Source organism: Xiphias gladius, chromosome 4, assembly GCF_016859285.1.
Source record: "Xiphias gladius isolate SHS-SW01 ecotype Sanya breed wild chromosome 4, ASM1685928v1, whole genome shotgun sequence".
Classification (NCBI taxonomy): domain Eukaryota; kingdom Metazoa; phylum Chordata; class Actinopteri; order Istiophoriformes; family Xiphiidae; genus Xiphias; species Xiphias gladius.
Window position 1 is genome coordinate 21171621 of NC_053403.1, and position 25816 is coordinate 21197436.

A 25816-nucleotide genomic window follows, 5' to 3' on the forward strand; every position below is an offset into this window, starting at 1 on the left:
ATGTGGCACTGTTTTTGTTGTTTTTATAGTTTTTTGTTTAAAAGAATTTTATAGGTCAGAATCATTTAAGTCACACTTGCACTGTGTGTAAAGATTTCACTGCAGGTTTCACTTTAATTCCTTCCCTGCAATCACATTGTTTGGGGTGTGGTGTGAATATTTCTCATGGCATGTTGTCAGCAGACAGGAAGGAACCTATTGTTTCTTTTCATGCCAAACTATTTGTGACATTTCCAAAACTCATTGCATCAAATAAGATTTAAATCAGAAATATTGAGGAATAATTGTTGTGCACGTGTGTCAAAAAAGAAGAGAGAAAACAATAGCGGAAGACTCCAATAGCAACTAGTAATATTAAAAGAAAACATAGGAATTTTACACTTTAAAAAAGGACAAGATGGGTTTGGGTTGTAGTATGCCCCAACGCTTTCAACACATGGTAAAATAAACTGTTGCGTAGTGGTGACTGGTGATTCTCACCTTGACCACCTAACCAGTACAAGCGCTTGCACCTATCTACCTCTCAGACCTCATTACATTATATAAGCCTTTATGTGCTCTACTTTCTTTCAGTTCTATTAACAAATTGGTTATTTTGATTTTGTATCATTATATTTATTTGCTATATATAGTGTACAAAAAGCTGTAGCTTCAGCCTACATCTTTTTCGGACTACAGGCATCTTCATGTTGTGTTATAATTCTGTGTTGTTTTCAACTGTGGTATTTGAGTTTCTTGCCTTAATGTTGCTGTTATTGGTTTCAGATCTACATACATTTGAAATGATCTTATCTTATCTTAAAAATCCATATTCAACAAATCAACCAGTTTAAAGGCAATTTTCTTCCCTGTTCTTTGCTTTTGGGTTCCTTAGCTTTGGAACAGTCTTTACACATATTAGAACAGTTTTTTTTTTTTTTTTTTTTTTTACAGTGAACCATCAAAGCCAGCCTTAAAAGTCATGTTCTCATTGTTCTGCAACATATAACCCACCATACGAAAACCTAGGTGGGTTTAACACCTGTGTCTGTTTTTATATGCAGTCTGCACCTAACGTATAAGTACTTGTTTTCCATTCATTTTTAACATTGATCATGCTTTAAAAAGCATCTTTATAGATTATTTTGTTTTGTTAAAACCTGATTTTATGTTTGTTTTTACTGTGATTGTCTTTTTACCCTATTGATGGCTTTATATGTAACTTTCTTTTCTTCCTATGCATTTATTTTTGTGTCTCCCTGTATTTGAAAAGCACTTTATGCTTCCTGAAAAGTGATATACTGTACCAATAAAATTGTTATATAATTATATACAGTATACAAATATTTTTTTTTATCAGCTATAATGAGTAGTAATAGTATTTATAAACAAATCTTTCGTTCGGGTGGTGGTTAATGGTTGGTGGTTAAGTAAAAGAAAAAATCCTAAGTGTCTACTCTCTCTCTCTCTCTCTCTCTCTCTCTCTCTCTCACACACACACACACACACACACGCACACACAAGAGCGCACACGTACAGTAGTTACTGTACTTGCTGAGTGGGCCAATAATACAAGGGGGGATCAACATTCCATTAAACATTCCTCTCGCGGGACTGTCCTGCCTGAAGCATCGCGAAGTTTCCTACTGCTTTGTATTTTGGTGGCAGCAGGCAGCCAGCAGCAACCCGTGGAGGCAAGTCCAAGAAAGGTGGAGACTCCTGGTTAACTTCCTGCACAATAATCTTGTAGCATCAGGAGGTTGGCGGTGCTGCTCCTGCTGCTGGGGCAAGGACGAATGGATATTCGGCTCACTTGACTTCTTAATCAGCAGTGAATCGACAAAAACACTTTGTGGTTGATTATACACATCTACCTGGCTAGTCGCTAGCTAGCAGCGAAGCTGCTGGATAAGAGATTCCCAACATTTAATAGCGAGGCGTTGTAAAGGACACGAATGGGTAAGTTTTCCATGATGTGGCACTTGTGTTGTGTTTATACGTTAACTGCGCTGTCTTTTCCCCCTCAACATAAAAACATGTCGAACCCATGCAATGTATTAAGCCAATTGCCAGTGTCTTAAATTATGCTTTCAGCTTTTGACAGTAGGGAGTTAAAGTTAGTAAGCTAGTTAGCTAGCTGTTTAGCCTAGCCAGCTAGCTGTTGGGTTAACTGGATAATGCCACCTCCATCCCGTTATTTGGCCATATTTCTAGCTAATGTTAACATGAGCTACCACAAAGCTGATGTCAACATGGCCTCTGCAAAACCACTTACTGCCCTGAAAACACCGAAGAAGCCTCAAAGTTTAAGGCTAATTTAAGGAATAGATATATTTATTGAGCAAACTGCTTCATGACTTACATTCTTTCCATGACAGTGATAGACTTACTGCAGGTTCCCACACCAAAATGCATGTAATGCTTTACTTGTCTCCACTTAACACTGGACCAAAATGAACAAAGTGTCCGATTTTGATGTGGACCCTTGACCCATCCTTTTGCCTTACAACACGGTATGTAATTATCCCGATTTTCAAGGTGATGGACTCAGTTCTCTTAAGGCTGACAACATAATATATTCAGGACATTTCACTGCCAAACGTGAAAAGTTTGTAGTTGCTACCAAAGATAGTTAATAGTGGAGTGGATGATGCTTGTTGTTACAGAGTGGTTGTTGTGATAGTCATGCTGTCTCAATGTAGAGGAAACACCGTGACCTTCTGCACTGTATCACTGTATCACCTGCCTACTGCAACTAGCTAGATGTGCAGTGTCTAGTTTGTGTGATTATGTGCAGTAGAACTTGTTCAAGAACTTTGCTATGTTGTAAAACAGGTTTTAAGATCATTCTCGTTTAGCCCTCAGATGTGTAAAGTTGCAGTCTGCTTGCACATTCTAAGTCAGAGTACTGCTTAAAACAAAACTGTTTTGCATGAACTCTGTTAAACTGGTGCTTAAACTTAATTTGGAATACCAGAGTTAGGATGTAGTCAACATATGAAACTAACACTGTATTTAAATATTAATATATTTAAAATTGATCCTTCTTTTGGTCTCATTAAAATATTTGACAGTTGCTCTATTTGAGGATCCACTAAAGATAGGCTTCTTAACTAGTGGCCATTTACAGGACACTAGGTCCACACGAGTTTGTAATGCATTATACTGTCTGTGGTATGTCTGTCTTCAGGTAGCTGATGGTGTAGGGTAACTCAGATGTGTTTGAACATGTTCAAGCTGTGTGTGTGAGCCCTTAAAATTCTATGTCCCTGAATTTAGCTTAGGCTACATGCAGCCCTATTATGGTTGATCAACTAAAATTCACAAACTGGATTAGTGGTGCTTGTTGTGGTTCCCACCTCTGTGCTGGATAGTATAGAGAGGAAATTGGGGGATAGGACAGAGAGTTGGCATGACAGATCAAAGGTCCCCAGCTAGATTTGAAGTGGGGGAATTGTGATTACATGGACAACCTCTTACTCCCCTAGGCCACCAGGATGCCCCAGTTACTGTTGTATTTCATTAGCCAACTTCACTGTAGCGTTCCACAGAATCACCTAATCAAAGACTGGACATGTTCCAAAATGTCTGAATGAACATTAACCTCACTTGTCTCAATCAATATTTACTAGAATGTGATTCATGTTAATTTCCCACCCTGGTTTTAACTTAACTGATGGAGGTCAGTTTACCGAGCTGGGTAATCTGGTGCTTAAATAATCATTATTTGTAATAAATACAAACCTAATTTGGTCCTTTTAAGAGATATTTGTAAGTATACTTGATATAATTTTGTACATACTGTATTTAAAAAAAACAAAAACAAAAAAAAACGTCATGAGTATCAGCCTGTACACCTGAATTGAAAACAACACAGCTTTGATTGCTGTCTTCAATGTAAAACTGTGCTGCAGGTACCCAGGTGTTCTCTTTCATGATAAACGACCTCACAAAACAGTATCTAGTATCCTGTGTTTTTCAAATGTGTAGTATCAGTGTCGATCATTGTCATTCAAGGACCTACAAAACTGTTATGCATGCATTTTTTTTATATCTCATCTGAGTGAAGACCTGCCTAAACTTTTCACTGGATGTTGAGTCGGGGTGCATGCCAGGCAGGCTTTAGCATCTTTACACCAGCTTCACTGCCACTTCTCCCTGAGTGACAGGCACGCTAGGGCCGCAACTAACAATTATTGTCATTAATGATAGGTTACTGCAGTATAAAGGAAAGCTTGTTAGTTTGTTTTGTCACTCAGTGGTACTGGTATAATGTCAAAAAGTGTAGTGTTTGCTCATAGAACTATTGGTTATGTAATTTGTGAAGCAGGACAGGTTTAATAACACGAATAACAATGATAACAGAGACTGTTCAAAGTGTGTTTTATTGTCTAGGTACCCAAGCTTAGCTTCCAGGTGTGTGTAATGTTTGGCAGGGCGTTGGTAAGTACACATGTTCAGCTATTATCTTCACAGTGAAGGTGAAGCAAGAGAATTCAGGCTTTCATTTAGAATATCAATAGCTCTCCTCCGTCTCACTTGATTTCTCCTGGTAACACTTTGCCCTTCATATCAGCTACCTCTTAGGCCAGTGAGAAGGAATGCAGCTATGGGTTTCCTCTTCTCTGATTGTGTGTGAGAGTGACTGAGAGAAGCACAGAGAAATCACTGATTTAGACAGTCTGCCTGGCAGTAAGCTCGCCTGCGTGGCCTTGAGTATTCACCCCTCTCTTTCTCTTCCTTCCTCTCCCCCCTCCTTCCCCTGTAACATCCTCCTGTCTGTCACTGGCTTATATAAGATCCAAATTGTATAAACCTGGCATTATGTGAGGAGAGGAAATCAGTAACCTGGAAGTTCTTTTCCATTTGCTGAACCTTAGTCTTGAATTGCCAAACCTATCCCCACAGTGCTGTGTCACCACTAGACAATGGTCTGGCTGCACCCATTATCATTCTGTTATGCTCTGGCTTATTTGTATTTCTTTAAACTAATCACAATTGTCTTTGGTGGCGCTAAGCCCAGGAAGCAGCAACGGTGCCCCTGCAAGATAGTTTTGGGGGTAACTTGTTTTTGTGGAACATTTACACATGGAGGGATGATCACTGTCTTTTAAAATGGCTAACTCCCTGCAAAGAAAACACTACAAAAAACAGTGAAAGACGTATGTTGACTGTTGAGTCAGCGTGGTTGCTAGCTTGGAGGTTCTTGTTGTTTCCCGACGAAGCAAAGGAGATTTTGAAAATGGTAACATGCAGATAGATGGAAATGAGTGAACTAACAGCTGTTTATTCATTCAACTCATCATTTTAGTCAAAATACCATGGGTTAGAACAACTCATGTTTATAAGGTCTAAAATGGTCTGAAATTAAAAACGTCCAAGTTGAATTAACTCGTTTAGAATAAACCAAAAAAAAAAAACACCTTAGAAAAGATGCCACTTTGTTTTACATGTACAGGACAAAGTATTTTTTGAAAGGTTTTTTTTTTTTTTTTTTTACCACTAAAGGTTTTCACGTTAAAAAGAAAGAAAAATAAAATTTTGTATTTTAAAATATGATATTGCGAGGTTTCCCACTGTGTTTTATAGTGGACGAACCCCATCTGAAATGCTCTGCTATCGTCAGAATAATTTGTTAGCAAAGGCCACATATTTAATTAGTGTGGCAGTTGTTTAAACTGTCATAAATTAAAGAAGTACTGCACACTTAAACGTCTTTTGAGCTGTAAACTAAATGACATAACTGTATTGTCATGAAATGCATTAATGCTGGTGTTAATATTGACATTTCTTACCAAATTGATAAAAATCGCCATTTCATGGCTTGAAAGTGGCTCAACACCCCATCTACTGTTTGAAATCATCCTGAACCTTGCGGTGCCAATACTGACATAGAGTCGACCTTTTTGGGACTTATTTACATACGCCATGAAATTTATATTAAAAAAAAAAATGAATGCCCTCTGATCAGAGGTGGGTGGCCTCCCCCTGCCCATACATAGTCCATACATACATAGCATTGCAACTTATATAACTGTTCGCTAACATTAGCCTTCTAACAAACGTTACTTTACCACTCAGAGACTCCGGTAATGCCCGACTCCGGCTTCGGGCATTACTGGCTCTTTAGCCAATGGCTCAAACTGATATGGCTCGGGACCACCACGGTCCTCCACCACACTTATGTCTGCTTCAGGGGATTCTGGAGGGGAAAAACCCTCCACCTCAAAAGAGCCCTCTGTAGCATAGGTGCCTTGCGTTTCTGTGTCGCTCACCATTTTTTTCTGGCATAGGGATATCGCTGAGCAACTCCTGCCTCACACATCCATGTGTAAGTTCTCATCACAGATCAGTCACAAACAGGTGCTGACATGTGTGAGGAAAAACTCACCACAACAGTGCAGGTCACACACAAGGCTGAGGTTCGTTTCATTACAGTCATTTGTTTGTGGTGGCAGTGGACTCCTCTGTGAATAGCCACTCATCTCTGTGCACACTCTGAGTCAAAACATGATCATGCGCAGGAGGAATGATTGTTGTTGGCTTTTCCCCACAGAGAAGGTGGCTAGCACAGCTTCCAGTCAGAATCGACTGCTCGTGGAAGTGGATAACATTAATGTTATTTCATTAACTCTGACACTGAATGTTTGCTCCCTCAATCCAGAGGAATATTTAAAAATATTTTCAAAGACTCAAAAGAGGTATACTGAGGAGCCACAAAGACAGTCTTGACCAGAGGTATCAGCAAAATGGAGTATCTAGAAACTGAAGAAAACACACATGGGGAAGCTGAACAGTCCAACCAGTGTGATTAGCTGTCAACTTAATTTGTTTAGAATATTTCCAGGCTTCAGCCAGTGCTGCTTTGACATCTGAAGAAGCAACAGAGGGCCAGGAAGGGATAGCTGTAACTAATGAAGAGAGGGATATAGAAAAGGAAGAGGAGGACAGCAGCCAACATGCTGCTGTGGGAGAGCAAGCTAGAGCAGAGCAGCAAATTACTGGCCACCCTGAATTTTAATTACAGAATTTAGAGTATCTTCAGAACTTAAATGCAAATTAACCATTTTTGTTCAATCAAAATATTTGAATGAAATGTCCAACGTTACTGAACAAATGAAAATATAAAAACAAAACTTGCATGATAGCACAATAATACTAACACACAATATACCACAGACACAATTACTGGCATCCTTCACTAATATTTGGTTGCAGAACTTTTGGCAACAATGACAGCCTCTAAACGTTTCTTGAAGCCATCTAGAAGCTTCTTCCACTTGTCTGTTGGTAGTTTCTGCCATCCTCCCACTTCTATACTAACAAGCTCTTTTAGTTTGCAGGAGTCATTTTTGCAATGGCAGATTTCAGCTCTTCCAAATGTTTTCAACAGGATTTAGGTCAGGACTCATTGCTGGCCAGTTTCTTCAACCATTCTTTTGTGCTGTTGGATGTGTGCTTTGGGTTGTTGTCCTGTTGAAAGATCAAAGACCTTCGCCACAACTTAGTTTTCTGACACTGGCTAACGCATTTTGCTCTAAAATGCCTTATCTTCTAATTTTATCATTCCTTTGATACTTTCAGTGCCTCCAGTACCAGAGGAAGCAAAGCAGCCCCACAGCATGATAGAACCTAGATAGGGTGTTCTTTTCCTTATGGGCTTCCTTTCATCGCATATAAACAAACTGAGGCAAAGCATTTCCAAAGAGCTCCACTTTGATTTCATCTGTCCACAGAACATTGTTCCAGAAAGACTTTGGCTTATCTATGAAAGTTTTTGCATACATTAGTCTTGCCTTTTTGTGCCTTTCTTTCAATAGTGGTGTCCTCCTTGGCCTTTGCCATAGAGCCCTACTTGGTTTAGTGTGTTGGCGTATAGTACGGGCTGAAACCACTAAGCTAACTACTGATCTAAAGGTTTGGTGGGGTGTATACCTTGACATATTTTAATGGGTGAAATGAAATGAAATATAAAGCTTGCCTTGATCCACTTTGGTTGCATTTATTTGTTTGCTCAGGGTAGGCCAATTGTCAAAAACACCCCATTCGACTCCAGTAGAACCCTTAAACTTTACATTCTTCTGCTGAAGTGCTGTGAAATGACTCCTTTAGCTTTTGATCAGCTGACTCTTTCCCTCACCCCCCCTTGTGTCTCAGCTGCAATTAATACATCAGGAATCCTCAGCAACCAGTCCCCAAAATTATTCTGGTTTATAACCATATAGCCGATTTCTCCTTATAAATAACTATCAACTTGAAATGTGTTGCACCTGTGCGAGCTTCATGTAGTGCCCATAGTTGCCTATAAATAGTCATTGAAATGCCCCTAATTAGTATTAATTCCAACTGAATGCAGGAAGAATATCATTCCAAGTGGATGTTGAGACAAGACGACCGTCAGTGTCAGGGGGTAAAGCAACATTCCTTAGCTGTTACATCATGTAGCACACCATATGCCCTCACAATTTGGCACACTTTTTGAGCCTGTATAACAGCGTTCCTCCTGTGGCATTGAGGCAATGCCATATTCCCTTCAGGAGCCCGATGCGCTCCACAACAGCACGTGTCTGGTTGTGGTGCACATTATAGTTCCTCTCCTCTTTGCTCAGTGGTTTGAGGAAAAAGGTGAGCAGCCACTGCTTGAGGGGATATCCACTGTCGCCTGCAAGGTTAGTGAATAGGTTAGACACCGCAGTAGAGAAAAATTGCAAGTTTTTTTTTTATTTCTTACATCAATTATCCGTACTTGGAGGCCAGCCATCATGCACAGCTCTGGCCTCAAGTCTGTGTCCAACACTGCTGAGTTTCAATATAATTGAGTCATGGGTTGACCTAGGCCACTGAGCCACTACATTTGTCTGTAAAATGTCTGCATCACATATGATTTGGACATTCATGGAATGAAAATGCTTACGATTAATGAAAGCAAATTCATTCTCACACATGAATGCAGTCAGTAGCCCTGATCACATTTGGGAAAGCTGGCATTGCCACAAATTGCGATTTTCTATTACACTTACCATGTAAGTAAACTTTACATGTATGTACAGGTGTGACAAACAAATGACACCTCCTAACACATCTGGCATAATATGGCTAAAGGTTGGCTTAGATATCCCTGACCTGTCCGCCAGTTCTCTCTGAAAAGTGCTGGTTGCCAGCAATTCAAGGTTGTCAGGACTTGAAGTTGGACTGGCACGGCGTGGTTTCTATGGGTGCTTCTCAGTGACACTGGGCCCAATACAGCACAGAGATCCAAGAATTCACAAATGAACTCTTTACATATGATACATTAAAGGTAATATTTAAAATTTTTTTTACACAATGGAATCAATTTAACAACATTTCTCGCCTTTAAGGTTTCTGCCATTGGAGTAGCCGTTTCTCCAGTGTATGTGCACACGCATGGGTCATAGTTTCTGTGGAGGACCGCAAATACTCCTGTAAAGTTTGCTTTTCTATAAATCCCACAGTTTGATTAGAAAATGGCGTATGCCTTCTTTTGTGCGTACGCAGCATTTATAAATGAGGCCCCAGGTTAATTTTCATTCTCCCTGTACATTGTAAGAGCCATATATTGTTCTTCATCTCTGTATCATTGATTCAAACAGTGTTTAGGCTAGTGAATGGAAATCATTTTTAGTCACGTCATGTCTCAGACCATATCTCATACACACAAGAAGTGGGAGGGGGTTTATTACTCATGTCTGTAATTTGTTATTTCTGTCAAGAAGCAGCAAGTCCCAGGCAACTGGACTTGCTGTTTTGTGTTGTAGAAGTTATATCACATATCCAACAACTTGCCCGTCTTTTTCTCAATACGTAAAACTGTTTGTTATATTGTTGGATTTTAATACTCATCAAATTTCCATTAGGCCTATTATGAGAAACCATGCAAAAACCAGGCCAGGTTGCAAAGTAAAACAAAAGTAAAGATTTGAGATTTAATGACGATTTAATGATGATACAATTTAATAGCTCAGTATCAGCCTAGAATAAATCAAACATCTTGCCTACAGCTGAGGTTGGGTGCTTTAACAGTCATTATAATCCAGTAATGTAAGGCTGTGTCATGTACCATGTGCATGCAATATTATGTAAATAATTGTTACATGGGTACCACCAGATCTCCGGTAAAGTCAAGAAAATTATGCAAAATATTTTTAAGATCCGATTAAAACTCCTGACACTGTTGCCAGAAGACTTACTACAGGACATTCAGCACCCCTTCTTCTCTTAGAATCTCCTTCTTGTACAGTGTTTTGGCTCTTGCTCTAATCTCATCTGCTTGACAGCACACCATTTAGTGGATGGGCTTTTAGCAATAGCTCATAGCTTTTTGCAAGGGCAACACAACAACTCTTGGAGTGTGGTTGTGGCTGCTGCTGGGCTCTATGATGTTGTTTTTGAAAGTTGTTTATATAATTTTATGCATTTTTTTATGTCACATTGGACTTTTTCACTTTTGATTTCTCAAGAAAAAGTCTCAGTTTTGCCCTTTGGGCCACTTCATAAGTCAGTACAAGTATTTATGCCGCTGCTGCCACCTGACTGTACTAAACTGGCAGGAAGTTTTTTTTTTTTTTTTTTTTTTTAACTATATTCATGGGACCCATCATTGACATAATGCATTTGCCTTACTCTAACCCCAAGTATCACAACTGAATGCCTAACCCCAACCCTTACCCTAACCTTAACCTAAACCTATTTCTAAACCATAAAGTCGATATGAAGCAGTCAATCAAGCTCACATGACTTACTAAATGGATTTCCACTCTAATCAACAATTAAATAAGAAACATGACCAATGTAAACATAGAAAAGAAAAAAAAGCCTTTTATATCTTTTAATAGTATTGGCGCTGACATCTTGCAGGGCTATAACCTGTGATGTCACGGGTTTGGTTGACTTGGCTGATGTCAACAGATACAATGGTAGAGAAAGTGAAAGATTGAGACAGTAAATGATGGAGACTGAGGAGCCACAGGTCATCAGAAGACAAAAGGGAGGCCATCATTGCATTGCTTCTGGATGTAAAAATGAGTTTTACTAGGTTAAAGCTATGGAAAAAACAGTGAATTTTTCATAGATTGCTAATGAAATGGAGAACAGTACTGAAACAGTAGTCAAAGAAGAGAGAGAACCCTCCGATGGGCACTGAATCCAGGGTTAAGAGAACATTTTTTGGAGGAAGATTACATTGAGGAGAATATCTTTGCGGTGGGCAAGGTAGTTGTTCGCCAGACCAACAGACTAAAGCCAGAAATTGTTCTGTTTGTTTTCAGTCTCATTGCCTATAATGTGTACTCTACCGACTACTGACCGCCCAACATACTCTGACAACAGTGGTAGAATCATCAATGACTGCAGTAAAATTCCACATTGTTGTCTCTCTGAGTGTCTCTGTCATTGAACACATCTTTCAACCCAAACAGCAGCACCGTTGAACACCTGTTATCCCCTCCAACACTGACACATAGCCAGACACAATTCCCCCCGCCTAAAGATTTCCACAGCATCTCCGCACAGGAGTCATCTGACGGAAGCTTGGATATACAATGTAGCAGCCGAAATGACTTTCGGAAATTAAAAATGAACCACAATCGTTATAGACACCCGGGTCTGAAAGTATTCACCTAAAACTGTCATTCAACACCATAGATTTGATTGCTCAGCCAGAGGATGTCACAGGTGATGCAAACCTCCACAGAAATATTTCTTGTCGTGACTTCACGTTTTCCAAAGCAGTCAGTCAGGACTCCAAATGTTAGATAATCCCCAGACGTTATCTGTTTTATTTTCCGTAATTCCCTTATCTTCCTCGCCATCGTCGTTTCTTCCTTCTGCAATGCGTTAAAAAAAAAATTTTAGCTAGCTTTTCCTTCACATGGCCCGACTGCCGACTATTGATAAATTTAAAAAAATAAAATAAAATACTGTTACCATCAGGAACCAACGTAACGCACAATAGTTTACTTTTTCAACCCTAAGTGCTGACCTTCCATCCAGGAAACTGCTGGCCTGACTTCTTCTTCTTCCGTAACAGTAATAAATCAACAATATGAACCAATAGTAGCAGCAGTAGGCCAAAAAATATATTTATGCATATGGCAATTTTTCAGTATTTCAGTCTAGTCTAGCTTTTGCCTTTTACTGAACATATATTTTAGATACTATGCAAATAGCACTGGAGCCCTCCCTTGTTCCTGGGCTGAAGTAATGTACAGCCACTTCATGATAAATACTATCAGTTGATAATAAGTCTCTAAAAACTAGTACAAGTAATTATTAACTATTACCCAGTAAACACAGACAAATCAAAGTAAAGACCATAATAGAAACCAAATATTGATAAAAAGATAGTAGAGTATTTTATTAATTCCAAAGGGAAATTCGTGTTACAGTTCAGAAATACTTCGCTGTCTTCACTGGCCAATGGAACCAACCCATCCCGTTATGTAAGCAATGGTGTCACTCCAAAATGGCGGCTTGCTAGCTAGATAGCTACGTAGAAATTCCAAAAATAAAATTGCCATATCTGCGGTTTTAACAACTTTTAAATCTGATTTTAGGCAAGGTGGTTTTTATAATATATTTGGGCACTACCAGTGCCAAAACATAAACGTTTTATGTCCCTTTTAAAACCAAGTCTTAACCCTCTAACAGCCATTTAAAACTTGTAGGGTCCAGCATTTTGGTCCCCACAAAGCTGTTGGACCCCACAAGTATAGTGGGTTCCCGGCTTCCGGACCTCACAAATATAGTAAAACACACACACTCACTCGCTCACTCACTCACTCACACTCTCTCTCGCTCTCTCTTGCTCTATCTCTGCATGTTCCTATAAGAAACACACTAAGACGACTTTGTCCGCTGTCCCACTGCTGGAATTTCACAGGCAAACACCTGTCACTCACTGCACTCATTCAGGAGCAGCGGTCTTACTTAGTAGTGAAAAATGCTTAAAGTGACCACCAGAATTCATCTATGCTTGCTCTCACACAAGAAAGGAAGACACATTTTGCAATCACAACCAAAATCACCACACATTCCTACCCCAAAAGCTGAGTTACCAAAAATTGCCACAGGAACACAGTTGAATCAGGCTGGTCCCCCAAACAAAGGGTTTCAAACATAGATGGACCCAGGTTGTAGGTGGAAGTAAACAAGCCAATACTACTGTGGTGACCTGTATACCTGTGCAATAACACTGTAATAAAGCTAAAACTAACTTTTCGTTATCAATTTATATGCCAATTATTTTGTCAGTTAATCAGTTAGTCATTTGTCTATAAAATGTCAGAAATTTGGGAAAATAGCCATCTCAAATTCTCAAAGCCATTCAACAGTCCAAAATCCAAACATATCTGGTAAACTATCATGGGACACTGGGGAAACCAGAAAATATACACATTTAAGAATCTTGAAACAGGGAATATTGGCGTTCTTTCTTTAATCATTTTGAGTCTCTTTTTTTTTTTTTTAAACCTGTTATCAAAATAGTTGCTGATTCATTTTCTGTCGTACGACTAATCGATTAATTAACGAATCATTGCAGCTGTACACTGTTACGTGCTTTTACCAAGAGATCTGTTCAGGAGATACTGTAGCACCAGTTACATGTCATCAAATGTCATTAAAGTAAAGGTTATTATCTATAAAACTCAAACTTTCCAGTGAAATTAAGTCTAGTTTTAATAGATGTCTCGATGTCTTTTTGGAGCTGTGCAGTCATCAGCTAGTCAAGTAATAAACTTTAAGTTTGGGTGAACCTCGCCAACTTTCAACTTTTACAATATTGCATGTTTGGGACTTTTATTAAAATATGTATTTCAACTGATTTTAAAAAAATCAATAAATCATGGATTGCAGGTTTGATGACTCATAATCTACGCCAGGGAATAATTCCTGCTGCAAATGACTAGACAAACCAGCAATAGTAGTGTTATCAGGTGCAACTATATAATCACACGAGGTAATTAATGTTAGTTGCCAGGGTGTCGGTTGTCATTTGCAGTCAAAAGCAACTCTAAGCTCTTGTGCTTTACACATACAGATGTCTTTGAAGCACCTACCTCTATGAATTTATTCATCACTGAGGAAACATGTTTTCAGTAAGGGGTACAGATGTGTCTATACACAAGATTGGAAGCTAAATGGGCAGTTTTTAATGTTTTTTTTTTATGTTCTAAAATGTTTTTTTCCCCACAATGTAGGATCTAGTGATACAACGATCTTGATAATCATTACGAAAAACATTCCCACAATGATGATAAACTAAATAGTTTTAGATAAAGGTATCTTTCCTGCATTTGGGTCAACCCTCTAAAGAGTACAGCATTTTGGTTACGTAGCTGATAAATGTAGGGCCAAACACAGAGTAAAAACACACACACACGTTGTTGGAAACATTAGAATGGGCGGCCGTGAGGACAGTTAGGCGAGTCGCAAAGAGAGGTCACATCAGTGATTTGAAAATGGATTGGATTTCTAACGCTGGATAAACAGTGGGCAATATCTACTGTAAATTATGCTGGTGACCTTTGCCAACAAATATGGGGAACACAACAAACCTCTTCCACAATTTGAAAAGGTAATATTGCCATCCCACCATCCCAGTATACAGAACAACGAAGTCTGCGCTCCCAAACTGCTAACACTAGCACCCAAGCTTGCAAACAAGCCTCTTCTTTTAACCTTAGTTTGAACCCCAGAAGCAGTTGCCTGTGTCTGCGTTTTCAGTCATTACCCATATGATAAGGGCTTAAAACGAAGCAGGGAAACAGTGAGAAGATTTTCGTATTTTATAGCGAAAGACTCAATACTAGTTAGAACAGTGGAATAGCAGGTTTCAGAAGTTAATAAAAGTGGCTGATTCCTATTATAGAGTCCCAATATAGAAACATTTTTCAAAAACAGTGCTGCCTCAGCTTTTTGCCTCAGCTGGATGAGCACTACCCTGTGTGTTGCATTAGCTCAGCAGAGTATGATTCCGCCAGTGTTTCCTCTTGTTTTGTTTACTACAGCTGAGCAGACTATATCTCTTCCTGTGGTTACGTGGACAAATAGTCCCAAATTACTGTCTGGGGTCTTGGCTAAATTGTTTATTTGTGTGTTGGTCGACTTGTGTGGTGTTTTTTCTGTACCTTATGTGTCTAGATTATTAATTAGAGTGTAGTGCTTAGAGCTGACTAATTTCTAAGCTTGTTTAGTCTCATCTGCAGTTGATCTGCAATGCTGGTGGGCCAGATAGAGGGTGCAGAGGGAGTCCAGGGTTGTTAGACACCACTGGACAGCGGCTGGACTCATATTAGAGACGGAAAGATGATGAGTGTCACTTACCTTACTTTGCAGTAAATTGTTTTCACTGCCTGATCCATAATGTCTGTCTGGTCTCCACCAAACCAGAGCTGAGGGAGTTTATCATCCTGTCCAACACCATACATATATTAGATGGTTCTTTTGACCATGGTGGGACTCCTTATGATTAATTCCAGTTAGTCCAACTTCAAAAATAGCATGGATTACAGGAGTTAAAGTGTTGCTTTTGCAGGTTGTCTTATTCATGCAATGTCGGCATTAAGGTTGCAACATTTTCATTATAATTTCATTTGATGATTATTGTCTCGCTCAATTGATTAAACAGTAAAACATCAGAAATTTGTGAACCACACTAATCACAATTTCTTAGATGTCCTCAAATGTCTTGTTTTGTTTGTGCAATGATCCAAAACCCAAATCCAATTAACTTAATTGATCTATTATCAAAATTGTTTCTGATTAATTTTGTTGATAATTTTCTGCCAATCAATTAATTGAATATTTATTGGGAGTCTACACGCATATTTCCAAGATTACTACAATCATTTTAAATAGCCAAATTGTCGGCTTTTATGGTGTTACCTGTTTGGGTCTGTTTGTTAACGAGTGAAACCAGATACAAACAAATTATGTATAACTCCTTTTCTAAAAAGGAGTGCATGTAATTGCAGTGTGAATGATATGACATGAATGTGGAATTATGCAGAAACTTATTGTAAGAACAGCAACCAATTTTTGATTGGTTCTGTCTGCCTCTTCTAATATCATTAATTTGACATGACATTGTGGTGATCATAATCATTTCTAAAAGCCTGTTTGGAGCATCTCTAGATTTTATCAATATTCTATAAAACAATATGACCCTTGGTTTTGATGATTTTTTTGTGTTAGACTGTCCTACCCCTTAGTGCAGACAACCATGTTGATTTTTTTCAGCCAGCTGTAAGACGTCAGCTAGGCAGGCACTCCCCTTGCCCCCTCCCCTTGAACTGCTGCTGCTCTTATCCTCCGCTCAAAGTCTGAAATACTAAGTGTTTGCTTTAGAAGGGAAAGCTAGTATGATATCATCAGTCAGGACTAATTTCTCATTGGAGGTTGGCTCAGGCTGCTGTGGTGTCTGGGCCAAGGCTGATCAAGTCAGAGCCACAGACAGATATACACACAGATGCGTACACGAATAATTGTACAAGCAGTCAAAACTGAACCAAGTTCAGTGCTGAATGACTCTGGCTAGGTGTGTGATTTTTATTTGTGTTTTGGGGTTCATGTGGGGTACGTGTGTGTATTGGAGAGAGACACAAAATTGCAATGTACCCTGCATATTTTTATTTTGGCTGTGCTTGGTGTGAAGCCACCTTTGCCAGCGGGGTCTTTCTGCTATGAGTAGTGTTAGAAGGCCACACCATATAGAAAAATACCTCACTACAAGTTAGTCCTCTGCAGCCTGCTTATTTTTAGAGGCTGCTCAGCCTTCTGCACTGGAAGCGGTCAGGCTGCCTGCTAATCTTCTTCACTTCGCTCTTTCACTCACTAAAATACACTTATGATTACAATCAGGTTACACACATTGTACACATTCATTGGCTGTTTCTTTAATTTTTGTGACAAGATATATTTTCATCAGAAGTTTCCATGTAGGAAATAAATGCATGCATTTGGGAACTCACTGATGGGGAAAAAAAAAAACAAAACTGCTGCAGTGCTGTTAGGTGATATTTTCCTCCAAAAAGAATTAGCAAAATAATTTGCATGAAGTTAATGACGAGCTTATGAAAAAAGAAAGGGGGTAATGAAACAGAGGGTGCTATTATGATGCTAAGCCGTTTCTTTGTACGGTTTCAGCTACCATTGATCCTGGTTGACTGGTATGTTTGATTTATTGATATTTTCACAAGTGTATGACTTAAGTATTAAGCATATTGGTTTGTATGATCAGGACACAGTGCTGGATGTCCCCACTGAGTTTAATCAGGATTGCTCCAAGACAACTTCAGTTAAAGCCTAGTTTCCTTCTAAGCCCTGCCCTTTGTGAAGTTTTTTTATTGATGTGGCCATGTTTTTTGACCGTCTTGCCCATCAATAATAGAATTGTGTGTCTTAGTCCTGCAAGACTATATACCGAATTTGGTGTTGATAGAGTTGGAATCCAAAAAGTTGATATCATTACTGTTTTTCACATTAATGCACATTAACAAAAAATCTTATCAAGATGGTATTTATTGTCCAAGAGTTTTTTTTGTACAAGACATTTAGATGTATATCTGTGCCAAATATTAAGTCATATGGACATAGGGAAGTTTTTACTCTTTTGGCTGTTAATTATAGCGCCAACTTCAGGCCGATGGGAATTGTATTTCTTGGGAAGTATTAGCACATCATTTCTAGTTATGGAGCCAGGTCTCATGTCTCTTGTTCGTTCCAGCTCACAGCAAATTGAGCGACGGCATAAGATGACATAAAATGACACTTCAGATCTTGTTTGATAATTCCCCCCCAGAGCATATGTACTATTTTTTTATTTGTGAAATTCTGCCCACCAGGTTTTGAGGTACACATTTTTGGTATTTGTGGTGTCCCCTATGGGTCGGGCTCAAAATGCTTTGGTAGGCCTATTCCCAAACAGGGATTGAAAATATTTCCCAAGATTTTAGACGATTCGACAAATCATTAATGAATTATAGCAAATTTCCTGCTAAGCCCTGCCCTTTGAGACATTTTTTGATTGATGGCGGCCATGTTTTTGGACAGATCTTGCCTATTTATAAGAGAATTGTGTATGTCAGTTCCGCAAGGTTGTATACCAGATTTGGTGTTGATAGAGTCATAATCCAAAAAAGTCTATTAATTTTACTGTTTTTGACATTATGCTCATTAGCAAAAAAATCCATCATGGTGGACTTTTATGGTCCAAGGGCTTTTTTGTACAGCACTTTGAGTTGGAATTTCAAGTCAATTGGACTTACAGTGCAAGGGGCGTGGCCTCTCTTAAATACAATACAATACGTGTTTTGGCTTCAGTTGCAGCGCAACCATCTGGCTGATTGGGCTCATGTTCCTTGGGAAGCACATGCACATCATTTTGAGGTTCCTATTAGTACATGTAGGTTTAATGTTTCTATCTCATTCCAGCTCACAGCAATTTAAGCCGCTTTGGTAGACAACAAATACTACTACTACTACTGACAATTCTAATACTACTACTACTACTTCTAATACTACTACTACTACTACTACTACTACTACTGATGATGATGATGATTCATCATCATCATCATCATCATCATCATCATCATCATCATCATCATAATAATCATAATAAACCAGCAAAAACACAGAAGGGTTATAAACCCGAGAGCCCTTCTGTCAAGATGTGTTGCCTCAGTATCTTACAAAGCAGCAGCAACACATTGAGTTGGGAAACACTCTTGCTGTCATATTGTTATTATTTACATTACAATAATTCATATGATGGTGATCTCTCTTTTGGCGCTCATAAAAAATTTTTAGTCAAGCAGGATTCTTCTATGTTATGTTGGATCAGTTTTCTTGTTCTTATCTTTTTTTAAAGATGGCTTTGGTGTCATGGTGTATGTTACCCATTTAAAGTTTGTGATTGGCTAGGCACAACTACTGTACTCTGTATAACCAAACAGCATTAACTGTAATTGAAAATAAAATATTTGTGTGTGCGTGCGTGCGTGCATGTCTGTGTGTATGTAGATATATCAATATGTTTCTGTGTGTATATAAAATATATCATATACACAGAAAATTTTTATTGTTCTTTCAACTATGGTCACTGTTCAAGGCATTAACTGATTTGAAGTGTTGCCACATCAATAAATTGTAGTGACATAAAATAACCTGGGTTACACTCCCCTCTAAACTGCATGAGTCTCTGCATGTACATTGGTCACCTGCTGCGCCACCCACCACTACAGGTAAATTCGCAGCCTGTTGGAAAAAACTGCAAAAGCACACTAACGGATAAAAGAGCAAAATGTTTTATTACTGTTGTTTTATCATTGGGCACGAGAGTAGAAATATAATATTTATATATGAAAGTGATTCTAAATATTTAAACTATTGTTTATTATGATGTCAGTTTGATATTTTGTTAAATTCTCTGCTTTACTGTTTTCCTTATCTCCCCCTTTCTTTTCCTAAATTTGCTCATGTTATCTCTAATGTCCCATGGCCTTCCTCTTTCTGCCTCTCCTTTCTTCGTACTTTCTCCCTCTTGTATGGCTTCCTCTCTTTCATACACCATTCTTCCCCTTCCTCGTTCTTTTCTTTTTCTTTGGTTATTTCCTTCTTCACCCTGTCTGGAGTAGAGGTTGTGGTGGAGTACGAGTACGATGCGCTCCATGATGATGAGCTGACCCTGCGACTAGGTGACATCATCAAGAATGTGCGGTATATAGAGGAGGATGGCTGGATGGAGGGAGACCTCAATGGGAAGAGGGGGCTCTTCCCCGACAACTTTGTGAAGGTGAGAAGAAGAGGGTTAAGTATATGTCCATTTTAGAGTATGACTCTTCTCTCATGCCACATGGATTCTATAAAATTCTATATATTGCCCAAAACAATATATAGAAATATAAATCAAATCAAATGGAATTAAATCTAAAAAAAATATCCATAACATAATCAAAGACAAAAGATGCTCATGAATGATGCTTTGCAGACAGGTACAGTTTGGTACATATGTATTTGGATAGTGACATGATTTTCGTAATTTGCCTGTATACACCACCAGAATGGTGATTGAGGAATATTACATTTCCATTTAATTTCCATTCCATTCCTTTGCCTTGCAAAACTCTTGCTTTTGCAGTATGTTTTGGGTCATTATCCATCTATAGTGTCAAGCACCAGCAGTTTTGAAGCATTTGGCTGAATCTGAGCAGATACTATAGCCCTATACACTTCAAAATCAATCTTGCTACTTTTATCAGTAGTCACATCATCAATAAACATCAGTGACCCAGTTCCATTGAGAGCCATGAATGCCCATGCCGTAACACTGCCTCCACCATGTTTGACAGATGATGTGGTATGCTTTGGCTCATGAGCTGTTCCTTTCCCTTTCCATACTCTTCTGTTCCCATCATTTTGGTACAAGTTAATCTTGGTTTCATCTATCCAAAGAATCTTGTTCCAGAACTGGACATGCTTTTTTAGATGTTTTCTGACAAAGTATAATCTGAACTTTATGTTCATGAGAGTTACCAGTGGTTTGCACCTTGTGGTAAAGCCTCTGTCGCTACATTCATGATGTTGTCTCCTGATTGTAGACTTTTTCACTTCGAAAGTGTTCTTGACCTGGCTAGATGTTGTGAAGAGGTTTACTTCACCAAGGAAGGAATTCTGTGATCATCCACTGTAGTTGCCTTCCGTGGTTTTCCAGGCCTTTTGTTGTCGATGAGCTCGTCAGTGCATTGCTTCTTTTTAAGAATTTACCAAATTGTGCATTTGGCCACCCCTAAAGTTTCTACCTTCTTTCTGATAGGTTTGTTTTGTTTTTTCAGCCTAATGACGGCATATTGAGAGTTCCTATGAACAGCTACCAAATGCAAATTCCACCCCTTTAATTCCTAAACGGCTAACGTGATAATTTTGATAAACCCCTTGAATTAAAGCTGAAATCTACACTTCAGTCACATCTTGATGTCTTTGTTTCGAATCCTTTGTGTACAGAGGCAAAATTTCAAAAACTGTGGCACTGTTCAAATACTTATGTACCTAATTATTTTTCCAGTCTCATTTATAACAAATTTCTTGACAAGTAGATCCCTTGTTTCTTTTTTGCTGGATTATCCATTTTAGGTCTCTATTTAACTAGCATGATATCCATATAAAAGAAAAGAGTGGCACCATGGGTGAATTTGATAAGGAAATGCCAGAAATCAATTTGCACCAATCCAAAAAGCACCAATAGAGATTCCTCCTCCATCATGAACAATTACAGGGCCTTGGTAGAATCCTCCAGGGTACCACAGTTACTGTGAACTTACATTCTGCTCTCCTTAACAATTCTTTGCATGCTTTTGACACTCTGTCAGAGGTTGTTACAGAAGACATAACAAATGTGTGAGTACACAGTTACATTTAGCGTATAGACTTGGCAGTGCAAGGACATCCACTGGGTTTGCCCAAGTAATTCCTTCATTAGGAACGTGACCAACTACCTTTGAGGCTTGAGAGTTGAATCCCTCTGAGCAAACGTGCCAAGGTAGCATGTCCGTCAAAGATGAAGGAACAGAGGCGAAAGTTGAACGAATAATGGTAATTGATGGCTTGTTACAACTGCTAATGAAGTCCTAACGTCCTCTGATCGCCATGACACAGCCGCTAACCTAACTCTACCAACCTGCCTAGGTGCTAGAGCCTCTGTGAACTGTGAACTTTATTAACTATATGAACTGTATGAACTGTTCCAACTCCTTGTTCAGGGATACGTGGATTATTCTCCCTCTCAGGAATATATGGACTGTGTAACCCTCAGGTTACCCTCAACCACATGGACTGTTTGACCCTTGGGTTGCTCTAAAGACTGTGGCCAGCACCCCACTCTTCAGACCAAAGCGATCTCATGCCATGTGCTTGGAACAATAAAAGGCCTACATGTAGCCCAGAGGCCTGACTCAGGCTTTTCATGGAATTTTCACCGACTGTTGAAACAGCGGCAAATCACCTATGTGTGAAGTTTGGCTTGAATTCAAACTCTGGTCTCTCACTGGACGAGACTCACTGGAATCCCCCGAGGGTCCCTCTGACCCGGCTATGATTTCAGCAAGGTAATAACAGCTGACCCGCTCCACTTCTCCTGAAAAGGAAGCATCTTTTTTTTTTTTTTCAATTTAAATTAACTTTAATTCCCATTAATAATATTATGAATCTTAATAATTATCTTTGAAAATTATTAATAATCTGCTAACAACCAAACCTGCTTCTACCAGTGCACAACAGCGAAGGTGAAAAATGGAGGCTACTAGACCAACATTGAGAGCCACTAGCAGCTGACTTTAGAACTTGTTTTTGCTTCCAAAGCTAAAACAATTTAGACCAAGTCCGGTTTGTGGTGGAGAATCATGGCCAAAGCCAAGCATTTCTTGAACTCAGTTCGGGTGACCTGAGCCAGCCTCTGAGTGAGCTAGAAAAAGTAATTGATCTGGAAGGCCGGAGCAGGTGGCATCCTGGGCTTGGCAGAATCTATCGAAGGTGGGTGCCCTACAGAATTCTTCAATGGCCTGATATGTGAGGTTTTCAGGAGGGATACACTCCCATTCCTGCTGGAGATAGAAAGAGCCGACCACTCAGCAGCAGCAAGACCGGCCCCGGACAGAGGTTGCACCTCATACTTTTTTTGTTTTCATCACTACCAGATAAAAGATCTTCGGGTCTGTGAGGCCCAGCTGAAAAGGAAGCTGGATTACCATGGCCAGGAGATTTGTGTTGTGGAGGATTTTAGCCCAACACTTTTGAGCCGGCGAGCCAAGTAAAGGGAAGTGATGATGTAGTTATACATCCAAGGACTCAGGCCCTCCTTACTTTACCCTGCATGGCTCCACATGACACTTCCCAGGTGATATGTCTACGGCCTCCCCAATACATCTCACCCATTGTAAATGACCGCTTGGTGACTTTGGCTAACTGATTATTACTACTTTTAATCTTTCTAGCCTCTGCTGTACAGTATTTGGGTGATGAGGACTGGCTGGCCTTCGCTGCCACAGTAGATGGGTTAACATGCCCACCTCGGCAGCAGTCTTAATTCTTCCCTCTGCTTTAAATTTAGTGTTCAGGAGATTCAGTTCACACCACACCCTTGTCCCTATCTATGACCCTTCCTGGTCTTCCTCAAATAAAAAGACGTTGCCTAATTCTTTCATACAAATACTACACCTGAAATCTCCAGCCTTATTGTTTGGGTTGCTTTGAAAGCCTCCCTTAGGGGAAAAGTTATTTCCTACACCTTGAATATGAAAAAGAGGTCCAATAAGGAATGACTAGAACTAGCCAGTCAAATTAAAGAAATAGATCAGCAATACGCTTAACTTAAAAACCCAGGATTTAATAAAAAGTGAGTGGAACGCCAAACTAAATTTGACCTCTTGACACATTCAATTGAATGCCAAGTCTTGAAGAGCAAGAGTTTGTTTTATTATCCTCGGTGACAAATCTGAGTAAGATGTTAGCCAACCAGTTGAGGGGATTCCAAGCAATGTGGAACATCACAAAAATTGAAATGGATGATGGCAATGTCATCTCAGATCACTCCAAAATTAATGACAAATTCAGGAATTTCTCTTCCAGACTTTACACTTCTGATAATATGATAATATTTTGTTGGAGAATTTCTTAAATTGTTTAAACAACAACAAAATGAGAGTAGACTGATCCTATATCAAAAGAAGAAATCGCTGCAGCTATCTCTTCATTGCCATCCAGAAAATCCCCAGGACATGATGGGTTCCCTGTGGATTTTTAAAATTCTTTATTCATTACTTTCACCTCAGCTAAGCTCAGTGCTGTCTGATTTGTTTAAACAAGGTAAACTTCCAACATCATTCAATGAAGCATGTCACTCTTGTTGCAAAGAAAGACAAAGATCCAGCCATGTGCTCCTCCTTGTAGGCCAATCTCCTTATTAAACGTTGATGTCAAAATTTTGGCTAAAGTTCAGGGCTGTAGATTGGAGAGCATTCTACCATTAATCATATCCTCAGATCAAATGGATTTGTTAAAAACCCCCACCCCGATTTTAATACATATACTGATACGATCAGGGCTGATGCATTTCTTCTTCTATACCCCTCAATCAAAGGTTTGATATCCTTTATCTTTGACAAGCTGGCTGGTATAATACATGCCCCTTTTGACAAAATTAAAACTGCCTGGGAGCAGGATCTAAACCCTTCACTGTCAAACAATGTATGGGATTTGATCTTCAAGCTGGTTCAACATGCCTCTGTGCCTGTCAGTGGGATGTGGCAGTCACAGAGGGATGTGCCTGTCACAGGTTGTGCACAGGACCCAAGTGTCCAAAGCCAAACTCTCTTGTATTTATCCAGATGTGAATCCCTACTGTGAAAAATGTAGAAGAGGTGAGGCTTCCCTTATCTGTATGTTTTTAAACGTGTCCTAGCGTCTAAAAATACTGGAGGGACATTTTACAAACCTTATCCCAAATCCACAGTTGTGACATAGAATCCAACCCTCTGGTAGCCATTTTTGGCATCACTGGAGAGGATGACGCGTGCCTGACTCTAGTGAAGTGCTGCACATTGTCCTTAGCCTCTCTTTTGGGCAGATGTGCAGTATTATTAAGATGGAGGGATGCTGCCCTGCCCACCCAAGCTCAGTGTCTGAGGGACATTATGTCCTCTCTAACCCTGAGAGAGATCCACTTCTCAGTTTGTAACTCAAACAAATTTTCTATTATCACAATGGTGAAAGAAAAATAAATAAGAAATATGCAGTAAGTGAATGGAAAAATGTGCAAATAGGTGCAAAAAATAATTTGTGAGGTAGAATCACAGTGTGGACATAAGTGCAAGATAGAAATGTGCAAAGTGGATTAATAGTAATTTAACAGTAAATTAACCGTAACGTGCAAAGGTAAACTGAATGAAAAGTGTAATATGGGTCAACATTAAATTAATACTAGTTTAACAGCAGAGTACTGAAGGAAATGTGCAGAAAGAGGAGGGAATTTTATATCTAGATTGCCACAGGAAGGAAGGGTGTCCTATGGCATTTACTGGAGCATTTGGTCATTTTGAGTCTCTGGCTGAATGTGCTCCTCTGGCTAACCACAACACTGTGTAGAGGGTGGGAGACATTTTCAATGATGGAGAGGAGTTTTGAGACTCAGAGGATCCAGCTCCAACCCCAGGACTGAGCTGGCCTTCTGAATCAGTTTAAGTCTGTTGGTGTCGGCCACCCTCAGCCTACTGCTCCAGTAGACCACAGCATAGAAAATGGTTCTGGCCAACAGACTCATAAAACATTCTGGGCAATTCCTGTAACGAGGTGCAGAGTTCCTGGTCCAGCTCACTTTGCTGTCCAAGTGGATACCGGGGTGTCCACTTGGACACCTGGGTCCACAACATAATTGCATTGTCAAGAAGGACAGATGGCCGAAGCCAAAAGAAGTGCTATGATCAGGCAAGGGAGCTGCATTAACATCGGTGAGGCCTTCCAACAGTGGAGACTGCACGGTTAGACTGGGAAAGGGACCAGTCCACACCCCAAATGTCAGGCACATAGAGAGTGCTGGTAAGGACACGGACGGGGCCAGTAAAAACTTAAAACACTTAATGGATGTTTGGATGGTCCACTGATCCATCAATGTGGCAGCCTATGACGGTCTGGCAGTCCACTGATGTGGCGGCCCAGCAGGATTTTTCCAGTTAGTCCGGATGTCCTTGAGTTAAAAGGCATGAAGACGCATGCGGAGGTTGCTCTGTTTCTGCTTGACAGGTGTGTAAAACATTAGTATTGCTATGTG

At 39.5% G+C, this 25816-nt stretch overlaps 1 protein-coding gene across 4 annotated transcripts in view; it reads left to right on the forward strand.

Annotated features, from left to right (window-relative positions):
* The first annotated feature begins 1607 nt into the window (after nt 1-1607).
* The window catches only part of LOC120789040 (CD2-associated protein), a 75206-nt gene continuing 50997 nt past the window's right edge, over nt 1608-25816 (forward strand). For 2 of the 4 annotated variants that reach the window (XM_040125477.1, XM_040125474.1), the window contains exons 1-2: nt 1609-1938; nt 19635-19792. In XM_040125477.1, the coding sequence (XP_039981411.1) occupies nt 1935-1938; nt 19635-19792 (162 nt within the window). In that variant the 5' untranslated portion in view covers nt 1609-1934. Of the gene's footprint in view, nt 1939-19634; nt 19793-25816 lie in introns of all 4 variants that reach the window. The other 2 variants (XM_040125475.1, XM_040125476.1) reach the window with 2 other exon arrangements.